General features: G+C 39.2%; 1 protein-coding gene across 1 annotated transcript in view; it reads right to left on the reverse strand.

Moving 5' to 3' along the window:
* EXT2 (exostosin glycosyltransferase 2) overlaps positions 1 to 14892 on the reverse strand; it is a gene marked incomplete at both ends in the record, with an annotated part of 75004 nt that extends 60112 nt beyond the window's left edge. Inside the window, 6 exons of the mRNA XM_081999960.1 lie at positions 719 to 812; positions 1760 to 1899; positions 5256 to 5451; positions 8907 to 9023; positions 14099 to 14188; positions 14357 to 14892. Coding sequence (XP_081856086.1) covers positions 719 to 812; positions 1760 to 1899; positions 5256 to 5451; positions 8907 to 9023; positions 14099 to 14188; positions 14357 to 14892 — 1173 coding nt within the window. The remainder of the gene's footprint in view (positions 1 to 718; positions 813 to 1759; positions 1900 to 5255; positions 5452 to 8906; positions 9024 to 14098; positions 14189 to 14356) is intronic.
* Between the last annotated feature and the right edge of the window lie 1417 nt (positions 14893 to 16309).

Genomic DNA, 16309 nt, shown 5'->3' on the forward strand with positions numbered 1-16309 from the left:
AATACTATGTAGAAAAGAGAAAAAAAATATACACTGTCATTTTGTCAGAACTATGTTAGTATACAAGAGCATACACCTGCATTCAGGGAGAGCTTCCATCCCAGAGTGCATTAAGAAAGCAAAGGGGATGTTAAGAAAGAGTGAAATTAATGAAAGTGGAAAGTAGACTCCATCGGTAGAAACTGGCAGTCTCGACTCATGGCAAACACCACATGATCTTTACATGAAAAAGCAGATAGTCAAAACCTCTATTTCACATTTCAGGAGATCTGCTGCAACCCAGCATGGGGAGGCATTGATCACCGTGGATGCTAAAGATCCTGTAATGTATTTCACAACAGCATGGACATTAACATAGTAGGTTGGAGAAAATCCACTCTGAGTAAATGAAGTCTGCCTGCTGAAGTGGTGTTCTGCAATTGCAATCATTTGCAGCATTCTTAACTTCCTGACCTGATGGGTAATGTAGTCCCGATCAACAGCTGCTGCTCAACACATTTAGCTGCGCCAGTGATGGGTAAAGACACAACATTGGAAAATAATGGTGAATGCATATGCTTAGCACAAAGAAAGAAGAGGGTCAAATAATCAAAATATTAACATAAGAGTACAATGGATGCTTCTGTATTCCAACAGATTTCACAGTAAGGCAGGCGTATGAACCTGCACTCCAACTGTAAGTAAAGGAAAACAATTTAAGCACAGTACATTATTTTACCTGTCTTTGCATCTCTTCAATCTGTCGCTGGGGGATGCTTTGCAGAATACTGTACATTTCAGGCATCTTTTCTTCAGGGATTACAACAGAGGCCCTATAAGCAAAAAACAGAGAACAAATGGTAAGAAGAGAAGAAAGAAGTTCTACATTAAAAGATGTCAACAGCTTCTTCAACCTAGATCTCGTCCTATTCTAATAAGACACATTCAGAAGATATTAGCAGAAAGAAGCAGTCTTCTCTCATTGTAATTAATTATTCTGTAGCAGCTCCTTCACAACACCAGTCAGTCTGCGCACAGATAATGCCACAAAAACCATGGACTGATCTGTACAATCTAATAAATATGTAAGGGACAGAGACCCAGAAATCCTGAATACTCATCTCTGTATTGCCACTTGCTGTCAGCTGAGCTTTTTAAGTGACCAAACAGTAATAGCATATACAGTGCTTTAGTGGGCATGGTGGTGTTGGGTTGATGGTTGGACTTGATGATCTTAGAAGTCTTTTCCAACCTTAACGATTCTATGCATACAAGCTAGTAATATTTGTACATATTATCCTATGATCACGTAACTGGGCATAGTGCATGCATGGAAAAATCATCTAAACTCTTAACAAAGTGTACTCAGCTACAAAATAATTATACTTTTCAGTCTCAGATGAACTTAGGAATCATGACACTATATAGAGACTTTAGCACTTATGTGACGCAAATTTTAGCATATACTTTCCCTAAAGGAGCCTGAATGCAGACCAGTCCTCACTGAATTGAAGCACAAGATAATAAAGCAAGTCTGTTTTAGGAAAAATATGATCGGCTACAGGATAACCAAATGCTCTGTCATCTTTGCCTCATTTGTTTTCCTCTCCTATTTTTGATGCACATTATATCAAGGACAAAGACTGCATGTATCTTACTCTGTATTCTATGCCCTGTAACCTCCAGTACGCTTGACTTATGACACAGATTTTATTCAAATCACTGAATGCAATGAAGTCTCTTATACAGTGGTTCGACGTACAACAGTGAGGGTACAGACCTCTTCCAGTCCAGAACCTCAGAGAAAGGTAAAATGTAGGAGTCAGCAATGACGACTGGGACACAGCCAGCTTGAAGAACATCGCTTAGCACAGCCTGTCCCAGACGGGCTCCACGTAGAACAACACAGAACGTAGACTCCTGTCAACAAATGGTATCCAACACATAGATGAGGAAAATAAGTAAATGTTAGATTTGTAGTGTGTGTGTATCTGTGTATACATTCATTATGATTTCCTGCCCTCACACTTTTAAAAAAACACGTGAAAAGGAAAACAGACTTGCTCCATACAACCAATGTATCCTGAATTATTAGCTAAGTCAAAATAATGACGTAACTTTTACCTTCCAGAGGCTCAAAACATCATAAGTGGAGAGATGAGAAATCAGCTAACAGGACTGCTCTATGCTTTATTTTAATGGCTTCATTTCAACATTTTAGTAGAGAAAATTCAAGGGGAAAAGTAAGCTAAATATTTTGAAAGTTTAGAATAACAAGATGAGCAACAATCAACATGAACTTGAGCACAAACTGTATGAAGCTAACCTAACTTTCTTCCATTATAGGGCAATCCAGCTCTATGGCTAGCAGAGAAGTAATAGATTTCATATTTCAATTTTAAAAGGCATTTGACATCTTCGATAGCATTTTCATAGGCAAATTAAGAAATCATGGGCTTGATAAAGCCCTCATAGGCTTTATAGTTACATAAATTACAGTTACAGAACTTTAACGATAAAGCACTTAGTGTGCTCACAACTAAAGCAACGATGGACCAAATAATCTTTCCTAGGTGCAACAGTATTCAATGTGTCCCTTAGTTAAGTGAGTAGCAGAATTATGACCATACTTATTAGATCTGACAATACCTGTGACTTTGTAGGCTTAGGAAGCATAAAGGATAATGAGTTTGACATTATATGGATAAATTGACTAAAAAATACTGATACATATAGGGTTCAACACTTAGACAAAAATAACAAAAATAAAGCATGAAGTAACTGGCTAGGTTTTGCACTTTGCAGAAAAGGACATTTCCTACAAAAGGACAGGAAAAGAAAGGGTAGTCATGTCAGCAATGGTGTGCTGTTGAAAAAACAAACCACTCACAAGTTGTATTAAAATGCAAAAAAGAAGTACAATCTAGGAGACCTGAAGGAATCACTCACTCTTCACAGTAATAAAAGAACTCAGAGCAGTATGTTCAGTCCTGGTAATGCCCTTCCAGGGGTAAAAAAGCAGGATGATTACTTACCTTGAAAGTATGATCTACAAGGTAAGATGGACTATATCAATACTAGTTATTCTGAAGGGCTGAGGGCAGGAGGAAGATGGCTAAAGGGAGCTTCAAAGATATAAAAAGTTCTTGCAAAAAGGAAGAATATAATCCTTTTACTCATGTCCACAACACACAAGACCAAAAGCCATGAGTTTAAACGGCAGCAGAGAAAGCTTTCTTGACTATGCTGCAAATAGGGACTTTAGTCCTCACTGCCACTGAGGAATCTTTCTACAGATTCAAGATTGCAAAATAAATGCTTGTAGAGTTCAGCTACACAAAGCAAGGAAAAATCCCAAGTCAGTATTATCCCTAAGTCTAAGAAAGAAAAATTATAAAGTTGATACAGGGGCTCCCACAGATAAGAAAACATCTTTCCAGCTTGTGTTCTGTGGCCTAAGGAAAAGGAGCCAGGAGGCTCAGCAGGGCAGCAAAGACATCAAAATGGAACTAGGAAATACAAGGGGGTGTGCTGGCTCTTCACTTGTTTCCTAATGCAATGATAAGACCTGTGTTCATACCCATAAAGTACTAAAAGCCTTGAAAATATCATTCAAGAGAAGACTGCAAACAGGAAGCATTAGCAACCCAGAAGCCCAAGAGCCTGTCTAGTAGGAAGTCTATAAAGGCAGCGCTGGAATGGATGAACTGTGATCACGGTCCCCCTTCCCCCACTCCCAGACAGGAAGAGAAGGAAAAGAAGGGTGCGAGAATGGAAGGAGGAGAGAGAACGAACACACATTTTAACCACTGACTCACTAGGTCACACAGCAGCAGGTGGAAGACACTCTAGTAAGGTCTGGGAGAGAAAAAAAAAAAAAAAGCCCAGATGTGGACACACATGCTCATCTGCCCAGATAACCATTTTTCCTGTCTAGACAAAGGTTACTATAAATACATCCCCTCGCATCACCACTGTTATCAGCCAGACATTCCAAGGGGAGATGCAGGGCTCTGCAAAGGAAAGTATTTTAACAATCTCGGCATGTGCCAGCTCTCTTCTGAGTTATAAAATCACATATAGCAAGATATAGATATAGATTCCCTGTCTTGCTACCCTTCAGCAATCTAGCCTGTATTTAAAGAAGCAAACAATTTTTTTTTTTTTCCTTTTGGCTGAAAGTTTTGGACTGAGGGTGACCCTTTCTTCCCTCTCCCTCTCCTCCACAAGGAATTTTAAACATATTTCCTACAAAACATAACTGGAGGGGTAGAAACTTTGCCTTTCCTCAGCTTGTTTGTTATTTTATCATCATTTGCTGAAGTTCAAAGACAGATTATATGCTGGTGGCCACAGACAGAGCACAGTGGCCTATGGCATAACTCACTTCACCACACTGCATGCCAAAGCACCTCTCTGTTAGTGAATTGCCAAGAGACACAGGGGTCTGAGAACGCTATCTAGTTTTATCCTCACTGACACATCAAAAGGCCTCTGGAAGTTGGGACAAGGCCACGAAACACATTTCACCTAAATGTTTTCATAGCTGCATGCTGACAAGTCTTCTAGCTCAGTCTGTCATATCTATACAGATAATTTTGTAGGGTTTAACTACTAAGCTGCATACAAAAAAATATAACCTGACCAACCCTCCTTAAATGCAGCAATCTTTTTTGCCCCCTAAATAAATCCATACATAAGCTCTTTAAAGTTCATTTCAATCTTCCCTCAAGTTGACAAAGCCATCCTCCATTCCAAGCTTCATCTAGCAAGGCCTGGACTGTCATATGTGAGAAATCAATTCCAAATTCATGCCTGCTGAAGGTCATTTTGCTAGTTGTTCTGGAGGGTGTAGATTCCAATGTTCTTCCCCAGTTTTAAAGTGAGCAATTTTGTCTGGCCTCCAAAAGTTTCTCGTCCCATTGCTGCTGGATTTGGCAGTATCTTCGTATCATTTTTTAAGTTTACATGACACTGTCATGTGTTACTACAAGACCACCATGACCAATCTCATGAAGTTGTTATACATAAGCAGTGTTTTCAAACTGCAGCATAGTCTGCATATCAGTTTAAGTACATAGTTCTTGGCCCTCTTAAAATTAAGAGTAAATTTAGGATATAATATCCAAGTTAACATAACAAATTATGCAGTTTCAAAACATAGCCAGCACATCAACTAAATACAAGGAAGTACCCTACCAGGGCTAAACAGGAACAGCTCCACAGCTAAGACAGTGACAACGGGGAAGAGAAGTTTACAGGAGAGACAGCATTACCTGAAGCACTTGAGGGTAATCAAAGACGAGATTCTTGTGACAGCGCTTGCGAACAGCAGGGACCCCATCTGACAGATTTGTACATTTGTCTAGGATCAACACTGATTCCCCATTCTCAGCTTGAAGAGCTTCCAACTCAGACCGGTATTCTGGGTGCAGAGCCATCTGAGATGACAGAATGAAATACCTGCGAGGACTGAAAAAAAACACAGCAAGGTTACCTGACAGCACTGTGAATTTACTTCCGAGATGCTCTAGAACACATATCCTTCCATCCTGGAAAAGCAGAGCAAGATTAACTAATGTGGACACACTGCCAAGACCATATTTTCAGACAAGGCCAAAAAGGGTAATGATGTAATATAATTAAATCTTGGACAGTAAGTGGCTCAGCATTATTTACAACTTTGAATTAATTTGTACTTGGAAAGCGTGCTTATTACATTAGAATAAGCACTTGCATTATAACCTCTATTATAAACTGAAACAAACATTATTTAGCTACTTATTAAAACAGCTTGCTACTGGTTGTTCTTTTGCTTGGTGTTTGTGTACTATAACAAAGTAGATAGGACACTGAATGCTGCTGCTAGTTTCTCCTCCTGTATATTTTCTCACCAATGTTAATTGAAAAAAGATGCTGAACTGACAACTCAGCTACCCTGTGCTTACTTAGTCTTGATATGGTGACAGCAGCAACTGGACAAGTTCATCTTATCAGCTGTGATTCAGTTCTGTCCCTTTTGGGCAACATAAAGGCAATATTTCCAGGACAAAGTTGAAGGTCCATTATCCCATTCACTCTCAACTCCTACCATGTTCTGAAAATATGAGTATTTAAAATGTGCCTTAATACTGAAGTGTTTCAAGATACTAATTAACACTGGAGGTAAAACACACAGGAATACAGTCTCAAATTAGGTGTTCACTGCTTTAAAAAGTTATGTTAATGTTGGAAAATAGCATGTCATACAATTGTTATTCTCATCCACTTTGGTTTCCTTTTTAAACAGTTCAGCTAAGTCAGACTGCTCCACCGCTCCCCATTGAAAGGAACACACAGCGAGTGCCTGCCCTCATGCTGCCAAAAGAACACAGGAAACACGAGGTCTGCACTTAGGATTCCAGTTCTACTCCACGTGATGCTATCTTTAATTTACAGCTCTGAAAACACATACAAACACACACTTTAAAAAGTCAGACCTCTCCTGCTGCTCTTCTCACCTCTTCTACTCATTTTCATGCTGGTCACTTTAGTTGCTACAATTAACAGATGAGACTTGCATAGAAGTTTTTTAAACATTCTTTTTCCTAAGCCTCCAGCTGATACCAACTTGCTACCAGCAGCTCTACAGAATATATTTCTAGCAGAGATACGTTTAAAATATTTTAAACAATCCAACTAAAAAGAAGATTAAACCAAAACTCCTCAGTTCAGCTCTGTAAGAGGAATAAAAAAGGATTTGCCTTAAAAAAAGGAAATACTGCTGCAGATGAGTGATAATAAATGCCTATAATGAGCTAAAAATTATGCAGGTTTGTTTATGGTATAAGTTTAATACCAAATTTTGCCTTAAAACTATTATCATCCTACGACACTCAAAATCTAGCTATCAAATCTTGCTACAAAAGAAAGTACATCCCAGCTCCCAGGAAATAACACACTAGTGAGTGGAGTGTAATAGTTTATCCCAAGCAAGCCTGAATTCTGAGCATTGTTCCCTTGTCACACTCCTGCATAAAGTAAGCGAAACTGTGAATGTGTTTCAATTAGCAATGCTAACTGGCAACTAGATGGTACTCCAGAGACTACAGTCTGTTCTTCACAAAAAATTCCCGCTTTGAGAACATGGAAGTTCCAACACGTTCACTGAACACAGACTCATGCATTGCAACAGCTCCCACATAACAGTTTCTCTTATCCTACCTAAAACCAGACATAGCATTTAGTTGACTACATGGACATGAACAATATGCCTGTATCTCTCTTTACAATTGGTTCTATGCATGCTGAAGCCCATCAGCACAATCATGCTTTCCAGACAGAAATACAAAGCACGCTTTCACCATGTCAGACTGTAATCATACCTGAGATCTATGCAGAATCAATTGGGATGCAACCAGATGCCCCTACGCTGGTGTGGTCCAGGAGCATCGCAAGCAGGAACATAAAGGGTGTGAGCAAAGCAAACCACTGTTGCACAAGTTTGTCCTGTAATTGACTGTGGTATCTTACTTGGAGCAGTCCAGAGCAACAGCAAGAGCACTGCCCTTGCCAGTGAAAAAAACTGAAGCCAAAGTACAATAACTTTTTGTGTCTGATAGTGGCAGCACCCGCTCAATCAGAGTTTTCAACTTTAATAATTCATTTCTCTGACAGCATCCTGTAGAGAATAAGGACCTAAAGTTTCCATGTTTCTAAACTTGATCTTCACAATCAATGGACATGTCATTTACCCCCATTGCCTCAGTCTACCCATCTTTTAAACCGTAGCAGAGGCGAGACCTTGCTACAGTGAAATGTTTTCATCTGTGTAATTAAGAGGTTTATGAAATATTAAAAGAGCAATCTTCCATAATCAATTAAAACATGTCTTCCAGGCTTCTACCTACCCTTGTTCTGAAGACATGAGTAGGTAGATGCAGATTGATTAGAGAACCCACCACTTTCCAGGGTAGGTCATTTTAACAGCTAATTACACACCCTGTCAAAATAGTGCTTTATTTCCAACTACAAGGTCAGGAGAGGTTGTTTGTGTTTATGTCTTACTCCATTACTTTAAAAAAGAAAAAAATAAAATCGGTATTCTAAGTGCTGGATGTAACTATCTCCATAATCAAATCAGCTCTCTTCTTTTTCATGAGTGTAACCTCCCTAACATTCATTCTGCAAGAACTTCTTCCCTTTAGAGCTGTATTTACAGGCTTCTCCTTTTCCAAACTCTCAATGTCATTTTGAAAGGACTTCAGAACCACAAACACATCCAAACTGGTTTATGAAGATATCCGTATCCTTAAGACATACAGAAGATCACATCTTCACTGCTATTCCCCTGTTATTCATTCAACATGTGCACTAGCTGATACTACCCAAGGCACTTGTGTGTTGATCCCCATGACCCTTTCTATCTCTTTAAAGTCACAATGGAGGTATAGCACACTTCTTTTATCACTGTAATATCATTGCAATTTAAGTATCCTTAAATAAATTGTCTGAAGCAATTGTTTATTAGGGAATCTATAGTGTTTTGAATTACTACCCTGCTTTACTTACACTTTAAAGAAACCAATCATATTAACAACTACTTTTATTTACATCTGAAATATCTTGTCAGCTCACTGGAAATATTGAATCTAATGCTACTAAAAACACTGTCATGCTGTCATATTTCACAGTTCAGCTTCTGCAGTGGTAAAATAGAATCACTCCAAAAAAACCCTCGGTTCATAGCTAAGCCACATGTTGGCAGATAAGCCAAGACCATTAGCACTGGAACTATCATATATTTTAATAGCAAAAGCTATTAAAAGCAACTCTTATAAAATTGACCAAACCAACCAACAAGTTAGTAGCTATATTTATATTTTGTCAGTGTCAATACTAAACATGATACTGAATATATTGAGCCCAATTAATGGGAATTGTTTTACCCTGGTCCTCTTTCTGGCAGATCCACTTCCCCCGACAACGGGCTGTAAACAGGAATACTGACATCATAGCCTTGCCGGTAAGTCCATGTGGAGAAGCCTCCACCAGCCAGAAGAGCTCTGAAAAATACAAGAAAGCGACTTTAAACAGAGCACGTATACCATTCAAACTCAGAGCACAATTTACTTATTGTCACTATCAGAACATCAAGAAGATGCGTGCTCTGAGAATAAGCTTTTCCCTCAGCTTTTGTCAGTGGCATTTTTCATGCAGTATTTCGGTTCACTTCAGTTTTCCTGAACTGGGCTTACTGCCAGATTGGATCTAGTCATCAACAGAATGCTTACAATTGCATATGATCACTGAGGAATGGACCATTTTTGCATTAATATAGGGAAATTTAATCCATTGTAGTCATTAAGATAATTTTGCATTTTTGCAAGCTTACATGTCCCAAGTCAATTTCAATTTAAAGCAATACATTCTTAATTATTTATACTAGTTAACATATTCCTTGATGCCTGCAATAAATAAGATATACCACCGCTCTCAAAGTGTTGGAGACAAGCTATAGTTCAGATACAAGTCCAGGTATAGTAACACAGTAATTTGGAAAGTTACAGTGACTCTGGACTTCTCAGGCTGGAAAATAAAATGGAGTTATTTGCAACTGTGATTGATTTGTATTCAAGTGATCATACAAACTAGTGAAATTTATTTCATTTTCACATTACACAAAAACAGAATAATAAACAGAAAACATGACAACAAGAACTCCATATGTTCTGAAACTAACTTCCAACAGTAAAGGCTGCTTGGGACACTACGTGCTGGAGAGCATGGGAATCAAAGATTGATAAAGTAAGATGTAATTCAAGCTCCCAACAGGATGACCCTGATTGTCTGTGGCTTTTCCTAGATGGGACAACCTTTTGCCACACAGAAGGGCTTTAAGAAACAGAAGAGAACAACGTTTACAGAGGAAAGCAATGCATCATTCCCAATGCCAGAAAAAACAGGTTTGTTACTGCCTCCTATCCCAAATCAGGCTTCTTTGAAATATGCAAGCAGAGGCCATCAGCTTTTCAGTTGCCATTTCATCTCCAGTGACCAGGTGGCACCATGAACACATCATTCTATTTCCAAAAGAAGCTCAGATTCAGCTTCTTTAGTGAGACTGCTAAAACAGATGATCAAACTTTCATTCCTTTGGCACCAAACAGCAGGGTGTGCTATACTTTAAATTGCCCCAGGGACACTGTTTCTGCTTAAGGTACCATACCAAACAGTTAGGAGAAATATCTTTCTCCAACTCCAGTTTCTCTCCTCCTCTGTGCACTACACTAGGCATCACAGAAAGGATCTTGAGGAGCTGTACTCATTGTAGCAGCTATTATTACAGCCAAAAGCTGCCTTATCACTAGCTTGCATACTGACAGAGTTCAGATCGGAGCAGGCACATGGCTCACCAGTAATCAGAACAGACACATCAGAACAAAAAGTCAAGGTAAGAGTGGAAAAGGCACTGACAATCCATTAGGTGATAGCCTTGTTTTCAGGTGCCTACTAATGAAATCCTTAGTATAGTGTTTGGAGAAGCAGTTTTGCCATAGCTGTTATACGACAGATTATCGTTACACCTAACTACCATCCAAGACCTATAATTTTTTTCCCATCAGAACATGACACCCCAGATAAACACCAGTATGTTCTGCCTGTTCTAACCCCCATCAGATGTCCCATGGGATACTTTCACTTCCTGCTCTGACCTGCAGCACAGTTGTTCAGTGTTCAAACACCACGATTAACACATTACCATAGATACGACTTCACCCAAGTAGTCAAGCAAGCAGTCCTAAGTGTCATTTAAGAAGCTCTTGGAAAGTCCCAGGCTCTGGATTAGAGGAACTGGATTAGAGATACATTTCATCTTGATAACAACTACAAAATCAAAACAACTTGCCCTTTATTACTCTTCACTCAGAGCACAAACTATGGTAGGAGCAGAATTCAACTTGAGAACAGGATGATAAATCAAGCACGTGTTGAGTAAGTATTTATGTTCCAAATCAAGTGATTATTTTGGATTCCTTTCCAGTGCCCCTGCTCCTTTGGTGACACGTACAATGCTGCTATGACTAGGTCTCACCCTTGAGCCTGCATGTTCCATGTCTTACCCATATTAACTCAGTTACAAGCAGGGAGAAAAAATTGGCTTGCGTGTTGCTGTTCTTGCACTTCATAACCCCCTCCTCTTTTTTTCTTAAACACACACACACCACCACCGCCCTCGCCAATTGGGAAACTACAACAGATTGTTTTAATTGGATCCGGTGAAAACATGACAGCACCTCATCAGCCTTGAGAAAGCAGGTGTGTGTCATGCAGACTTTTTCCTAAATAAACCCACAGGGAACCAACACCAGTTAAATAACTCCACTCAGATTTTCATTGTACGGTGCAGTAAGGGAGTAGGAGATATTAACTCCTAATGTACTCAAGGCAAATAATCTTCAACTTGCACTGATCAGTGAGGAATAAGCCTGTTCCTGAGCAACTTTTCACCACTTTTCAGATATTGATCCTTCTTTCTCTCCAGGAAGTGCCCCAACTGGTCTGTATGCTAAATGTTTCTGCCCAGCTGCCATCATGATCAGCTTTCTGCCAAACTTCACAAGTCACCGAAACACAATTCATCAACTGAAGCAGAATGAAAAAGTATCTTAGTTCATATGTTCCATTTTATAGCTACAGAGTAGCTTTGAAAAAGAAATTCTTTCATCCTCATTACTGTACCAAATTCAATAGCACTTATTAACAAATAATAATGGGCTTATTTTTTAAGTTTTATGGCAGGAGATTACATATGTTATGGCAGCTAACACCAGCAATGCAGCCTTCATGCCCACAAGGCAGACTTCCATCTCTGAAATTATGGAACAACGTACTTTTACGCTGTCTTTGGAAATTGGATTTAAAGATTTAATAAATAAACAACCCCTTAATAAGGTAACTTAGCTAAAGAGTTTTCCAGATGTAAAAATATCATATAACTGAATTCCCCTTTGTGTATAAGGTCTTATTTTACCTGGATTAATATCCTGCGACAATTCAAGAGAACACAACTCTACCAAATCTCATGATCCAATACTGTTCAACTATGTATAATCTCTGATATGTGCCGAATAAAGAAGGCAGGCCACAGTCACTGTGCAAACTTCACAAATATTACCTGTGTATTTCATGAGTGATCCACAAAATCCTGCAAATACAGTCTTTCTGGAGTTGTACTGGTACAGTTCAGACCAGTCATTCAAAACCAACTGAACGCTGCCAGCATACCTTTATTTTGGCCTGTAGCCTCTCACCCTGTGATGCTACAAACAACTGTCCATCATGCTTTGTTAACTACCCATTCTGTAACATGTGTGGACACTCTCAAATTAAGAAAACACACCCAGATCGCTTGTTCTGTTAGATGTGAACTAAGGTCTCCAAAATCATACTGTAATCTTATACTGCACCATCAGGCCCTTCCAGGACTAGGTCCACACTACTGACTTTTTCACAGATCCCTTGTCTTTGTCCTTGTGACCTGTAGTAGAGGTTCTATGTTACACTGCATACAGCCTATCTGTTGGATGCCTACAAAAAGGAGTTTCCACCTTTTCTCTGTCCAAAGCACTGTTATTGCCTCTCTGATATATTACAGCTAGTGATCATACAGCTGCAGGGTGAGTCAGTTTGGCAAGCTACAACAACAGCTGTATGCCAAAAAAGATTTGTTTTTTTTTTTATTCAAATTACTCAGCTTTCCATGTTAGCATGGAACACTTAGAACAAACACTTACCAAAATAATACATTTCCTGCATACTAAGCCAAGACACATACAGCCAAATATAAATGGACATTTGACATAAAAAAGTTTAAAAAAAAGTTGTGCAGTGTAAGAAATCTACTGCATTCAATTAATAAATCTGCTTCTTCAATAGGCACATGCATCCACAAACACACAATCCCAGAGCAGTCCATTCCATCAAACAGAGCATTGACAAATGAAAATTCAGCTTAAGAAGTATAAACCTTGAGATAACAAATACAAGTATTTACTAACAGATTAACAGGTTTGGTTACATAAGAATGATGCTTGACTGCCCTCTTCAGGCTAACCCACATGCATATAACACATTTCATATAGAGAAGTAAAAAACCTAAAGCCTTACTTCACAATCAGTGATGTAATTACAATGAGTAAACTTACTCTTTGAACATGTCCTGAAAAAACATGTTCTGTTCTGGCATTGAAGGATGTTTTAAATCGTCTTTGGTGAAAATAAATCAAGATATACTCCATACATAATCATCTTACCAAAGATCCCACATCTCAGGCAAGATTTTGTTGACATTTTGCAGAAGAAAGTTAACCTTGACCTTCAAGAGAGGGACTGGTTACACAGAACCTAACTCAGCAGAACTAAGCATATAAAGGCTAATCTAGCAGAAACATATTCAGTAACATTATCTAAGCTAAATAAGTTTGTCTTACTCCAATTTTCTTTGCCTTACAACCTTCTTTCCTCTTGCAAAAGTAAACTATTCTGCAAGTGAAAACTGAGCTCAGGATTCATGCCTTTTAAGTTTCTGGCAAATATTTTCAAAACACACTTGCCAGAGAATGAGAGTATTTGTCTGATTACTAATACAGTGTAACTGTTAAAATAACAGAAATTCTTGAAATTCACCATAGTTTTGTCAAGTAGAGCAGCTGCTTTAAAATGCCCTTGAAGCACCTGACTTCTATCAGAAAGTTGCAGCTACAATAATCTTTGAACTTCTAACTTCCATCAAATGGGACATTCTGTGAAGCATGCCGGTTCAGTAACATGCAAGATACAGGTCTGACCACAAGATTCTCCATCTTTACAGCAATCCCAACGGTTAGGGCAAACACTGTCAGCCGCATCCCATATAAAATTAAGGATGGGGCTAAACTGTCAGATTTCAGGAGCAAATACTTGTCCTCTACAAGACAGGGACTTCTCTACTTCCCTTTTGAGAAGAGAGGTGGTCATATTCCAGCTTTGTAAAGGTTAAGGAGCATGCCCTTTCCTAACAGCTACACTTCTGAGCTTATTGCTTCTTCAATGGCAGTTAAACCCAGATCTGTGCATTCAAACACAGCAAAATGCATACCTATCTCTAGGAACATCTAGGGCAGTGTTATAATCTGGTGGCCCTCCAGGTAACATATTGAAGAGCAAGTGATTTGTGCCTCGATCCCACCTAAGGCAAAAGAAGAAACAGACAACAATTAGAAAGGTGTTCTCTACATACGGATGACAAGTTCTGTCAAAGCCTAGCTCTGGCATTGACTCAGTGCATCCTCGCCTCTGGCATTAACCTTATTTTTTTCCACTTTCTGTTCTTTAAATTCACACACTGAATAAGTACCTGGATAACTGTGCCAAAGCCTGAGCTGTCTCCTTGATACGAAGCGCATTTTGATTGAGGACATCTATGGATGGCACAAAAAGGCAGGCCCGGTTGACATCGTCAGTGTAGAATTCACTGTCAGAGATGGCAGTTAGCAGCTCATTGTATTCCCTGGAAATGGTGTTGCTCACTGACATCCCATATTCATCCACATACTTTTTCAGTGAGTAGATGTATACCTTGATTTTGTTTTTGGGATTGAAGCCGCATCGATAGACATCGAAGCAGGTGTGCATCCTGCAGCTGAGGTCTCCCCGCTCAGGAATGGGGCTATCAGCAGGAAGCTTGACCACAGGCACGTCATGGACACTGCGTTTTTCAACAGTCCAGTCACTGGTTGACTCAATGGAGTGGGGCCAGAACTGGAACATTCCTGTGGCAATTAGGCCAAGCAGAACTATGGAAAAGAGAGTGATGTAGTAGATGCGATGCTTGGTTTTCATCCTTGGGATGAGGGCTGGACCCCGGGTGTTGTATTTGGCCGACGCGCACATAATGGAATCTATTATCTCTTGCCTCTACAAAACAGAAAGAGAGAGGTTTTAAGATGAACTCTGGAAGAGATACATAGTTATCACAACACAGAGTAACATCCAGTTAACCCTTTCAAGACAGGTTCTTTGCCTTGGTAGATTACAGTAAAATTTCTTCAGATGCTCACGTGTCCCACTGGAATGTAAGATGCCAACTGGGACTGCCACTTGGCAAGGACAACATAAGGCTGATCTGCTGGGCCTGGTGGTAATGGAATGATGTTGGCCAGTTAACAACCACAAGTCAGAAAAGGACATGGCTGGGGCAGGGAGGGAAGAAATCTCAGACACTGCAGAAGAAGTAAGTCCTCGTAGACGCCACTCCATCTACATTGGAGTGTATTCATAGTGAATACTAATGAAAAAAATAAAATGCTCATCTACAAGTGAAGAGAAGCAACCTGGATACCCCGCAATGGGCTTATAATGCAGCATTACACAGAACTTAGGATCATGATACTGCTTCTAATGTAAAGGTGCTTTCAAACGGAATGTTACAGGAGCCCCACCATACCAGACTAGAATGATGCTAAACTACCTCTGGCAAGAAAAAGGGAATTAATTTCTCATCTTTGTCAATATGCTTTTTGGGGCAAAAAAAGTGTTCCATGAGCTGCCACTGCAGCCACATTAAGAAAAACATTTAAATAATAGTTCACTGTAGTCTCAATAACACTTGTAGTGAAAAATATGATGTAACATAAAGTATCACAGAGTCACACAACTACTGTCATCTTTGATGTTTCTTACAAGGTTTTACACACAGAATTGTGGTTCCAGCAATATGCAATTTATATTAACTACAGATTGAAGAATTAGCTACTTGTTGCATGCAAAAACCTGTTTAGGTTCTCAACTAAAGCTTCCATAATAAATAAATCCAACCTGGACTCTCCACAGTGGGAGCTTTTTAAGTGTAGTAAGCATGTTTTTTCTGAAGAAGAATGTGGATGGTATAATTATGTTTTCCTTTTGGACAAATGGGATTTTTTCTTGCTTTGTGAGCAAGAAAGAAAGTCTGACAGTGGACAACAAATATGAATAAAAGAAGTATCAATAAGGCATGAAATGGTCTCTATAACCATTGGGTTATGTTTATTTGGCAGTTGTTAACAAAAGACAGGTGAGGTGGCTAACGCATGAAGTAAGTGCACTTACAGCAGTACAAAAATACTCTCAGGTGCTAGTGGAATAAATATTCCACTTTTAATAGTTGTGCTTATCAATTTACGTTCACATTCTGATTTTGGAAACGGCTTTTAAAGCCTACTACACAAGGCAATACATGTATGATGCTGTTATCAGGGCAGATACCAGAATGCTACATTGCCATCAGTTTTATAACTAAAAACTTTCCATATGTTTCTGACCGTTAACC

The sequence above is a fragment of the Phaethon aethereus genome, assembly GCF_964289735.1.
Source record: "Phaethon aethereus genome assembly, chromosome: 5".
NCBI lineage: Eukaryota > Metazoa > Chordata > Aves > Phaethontiformes > Phaethontidae > Phaethon > Phaethon aethereus.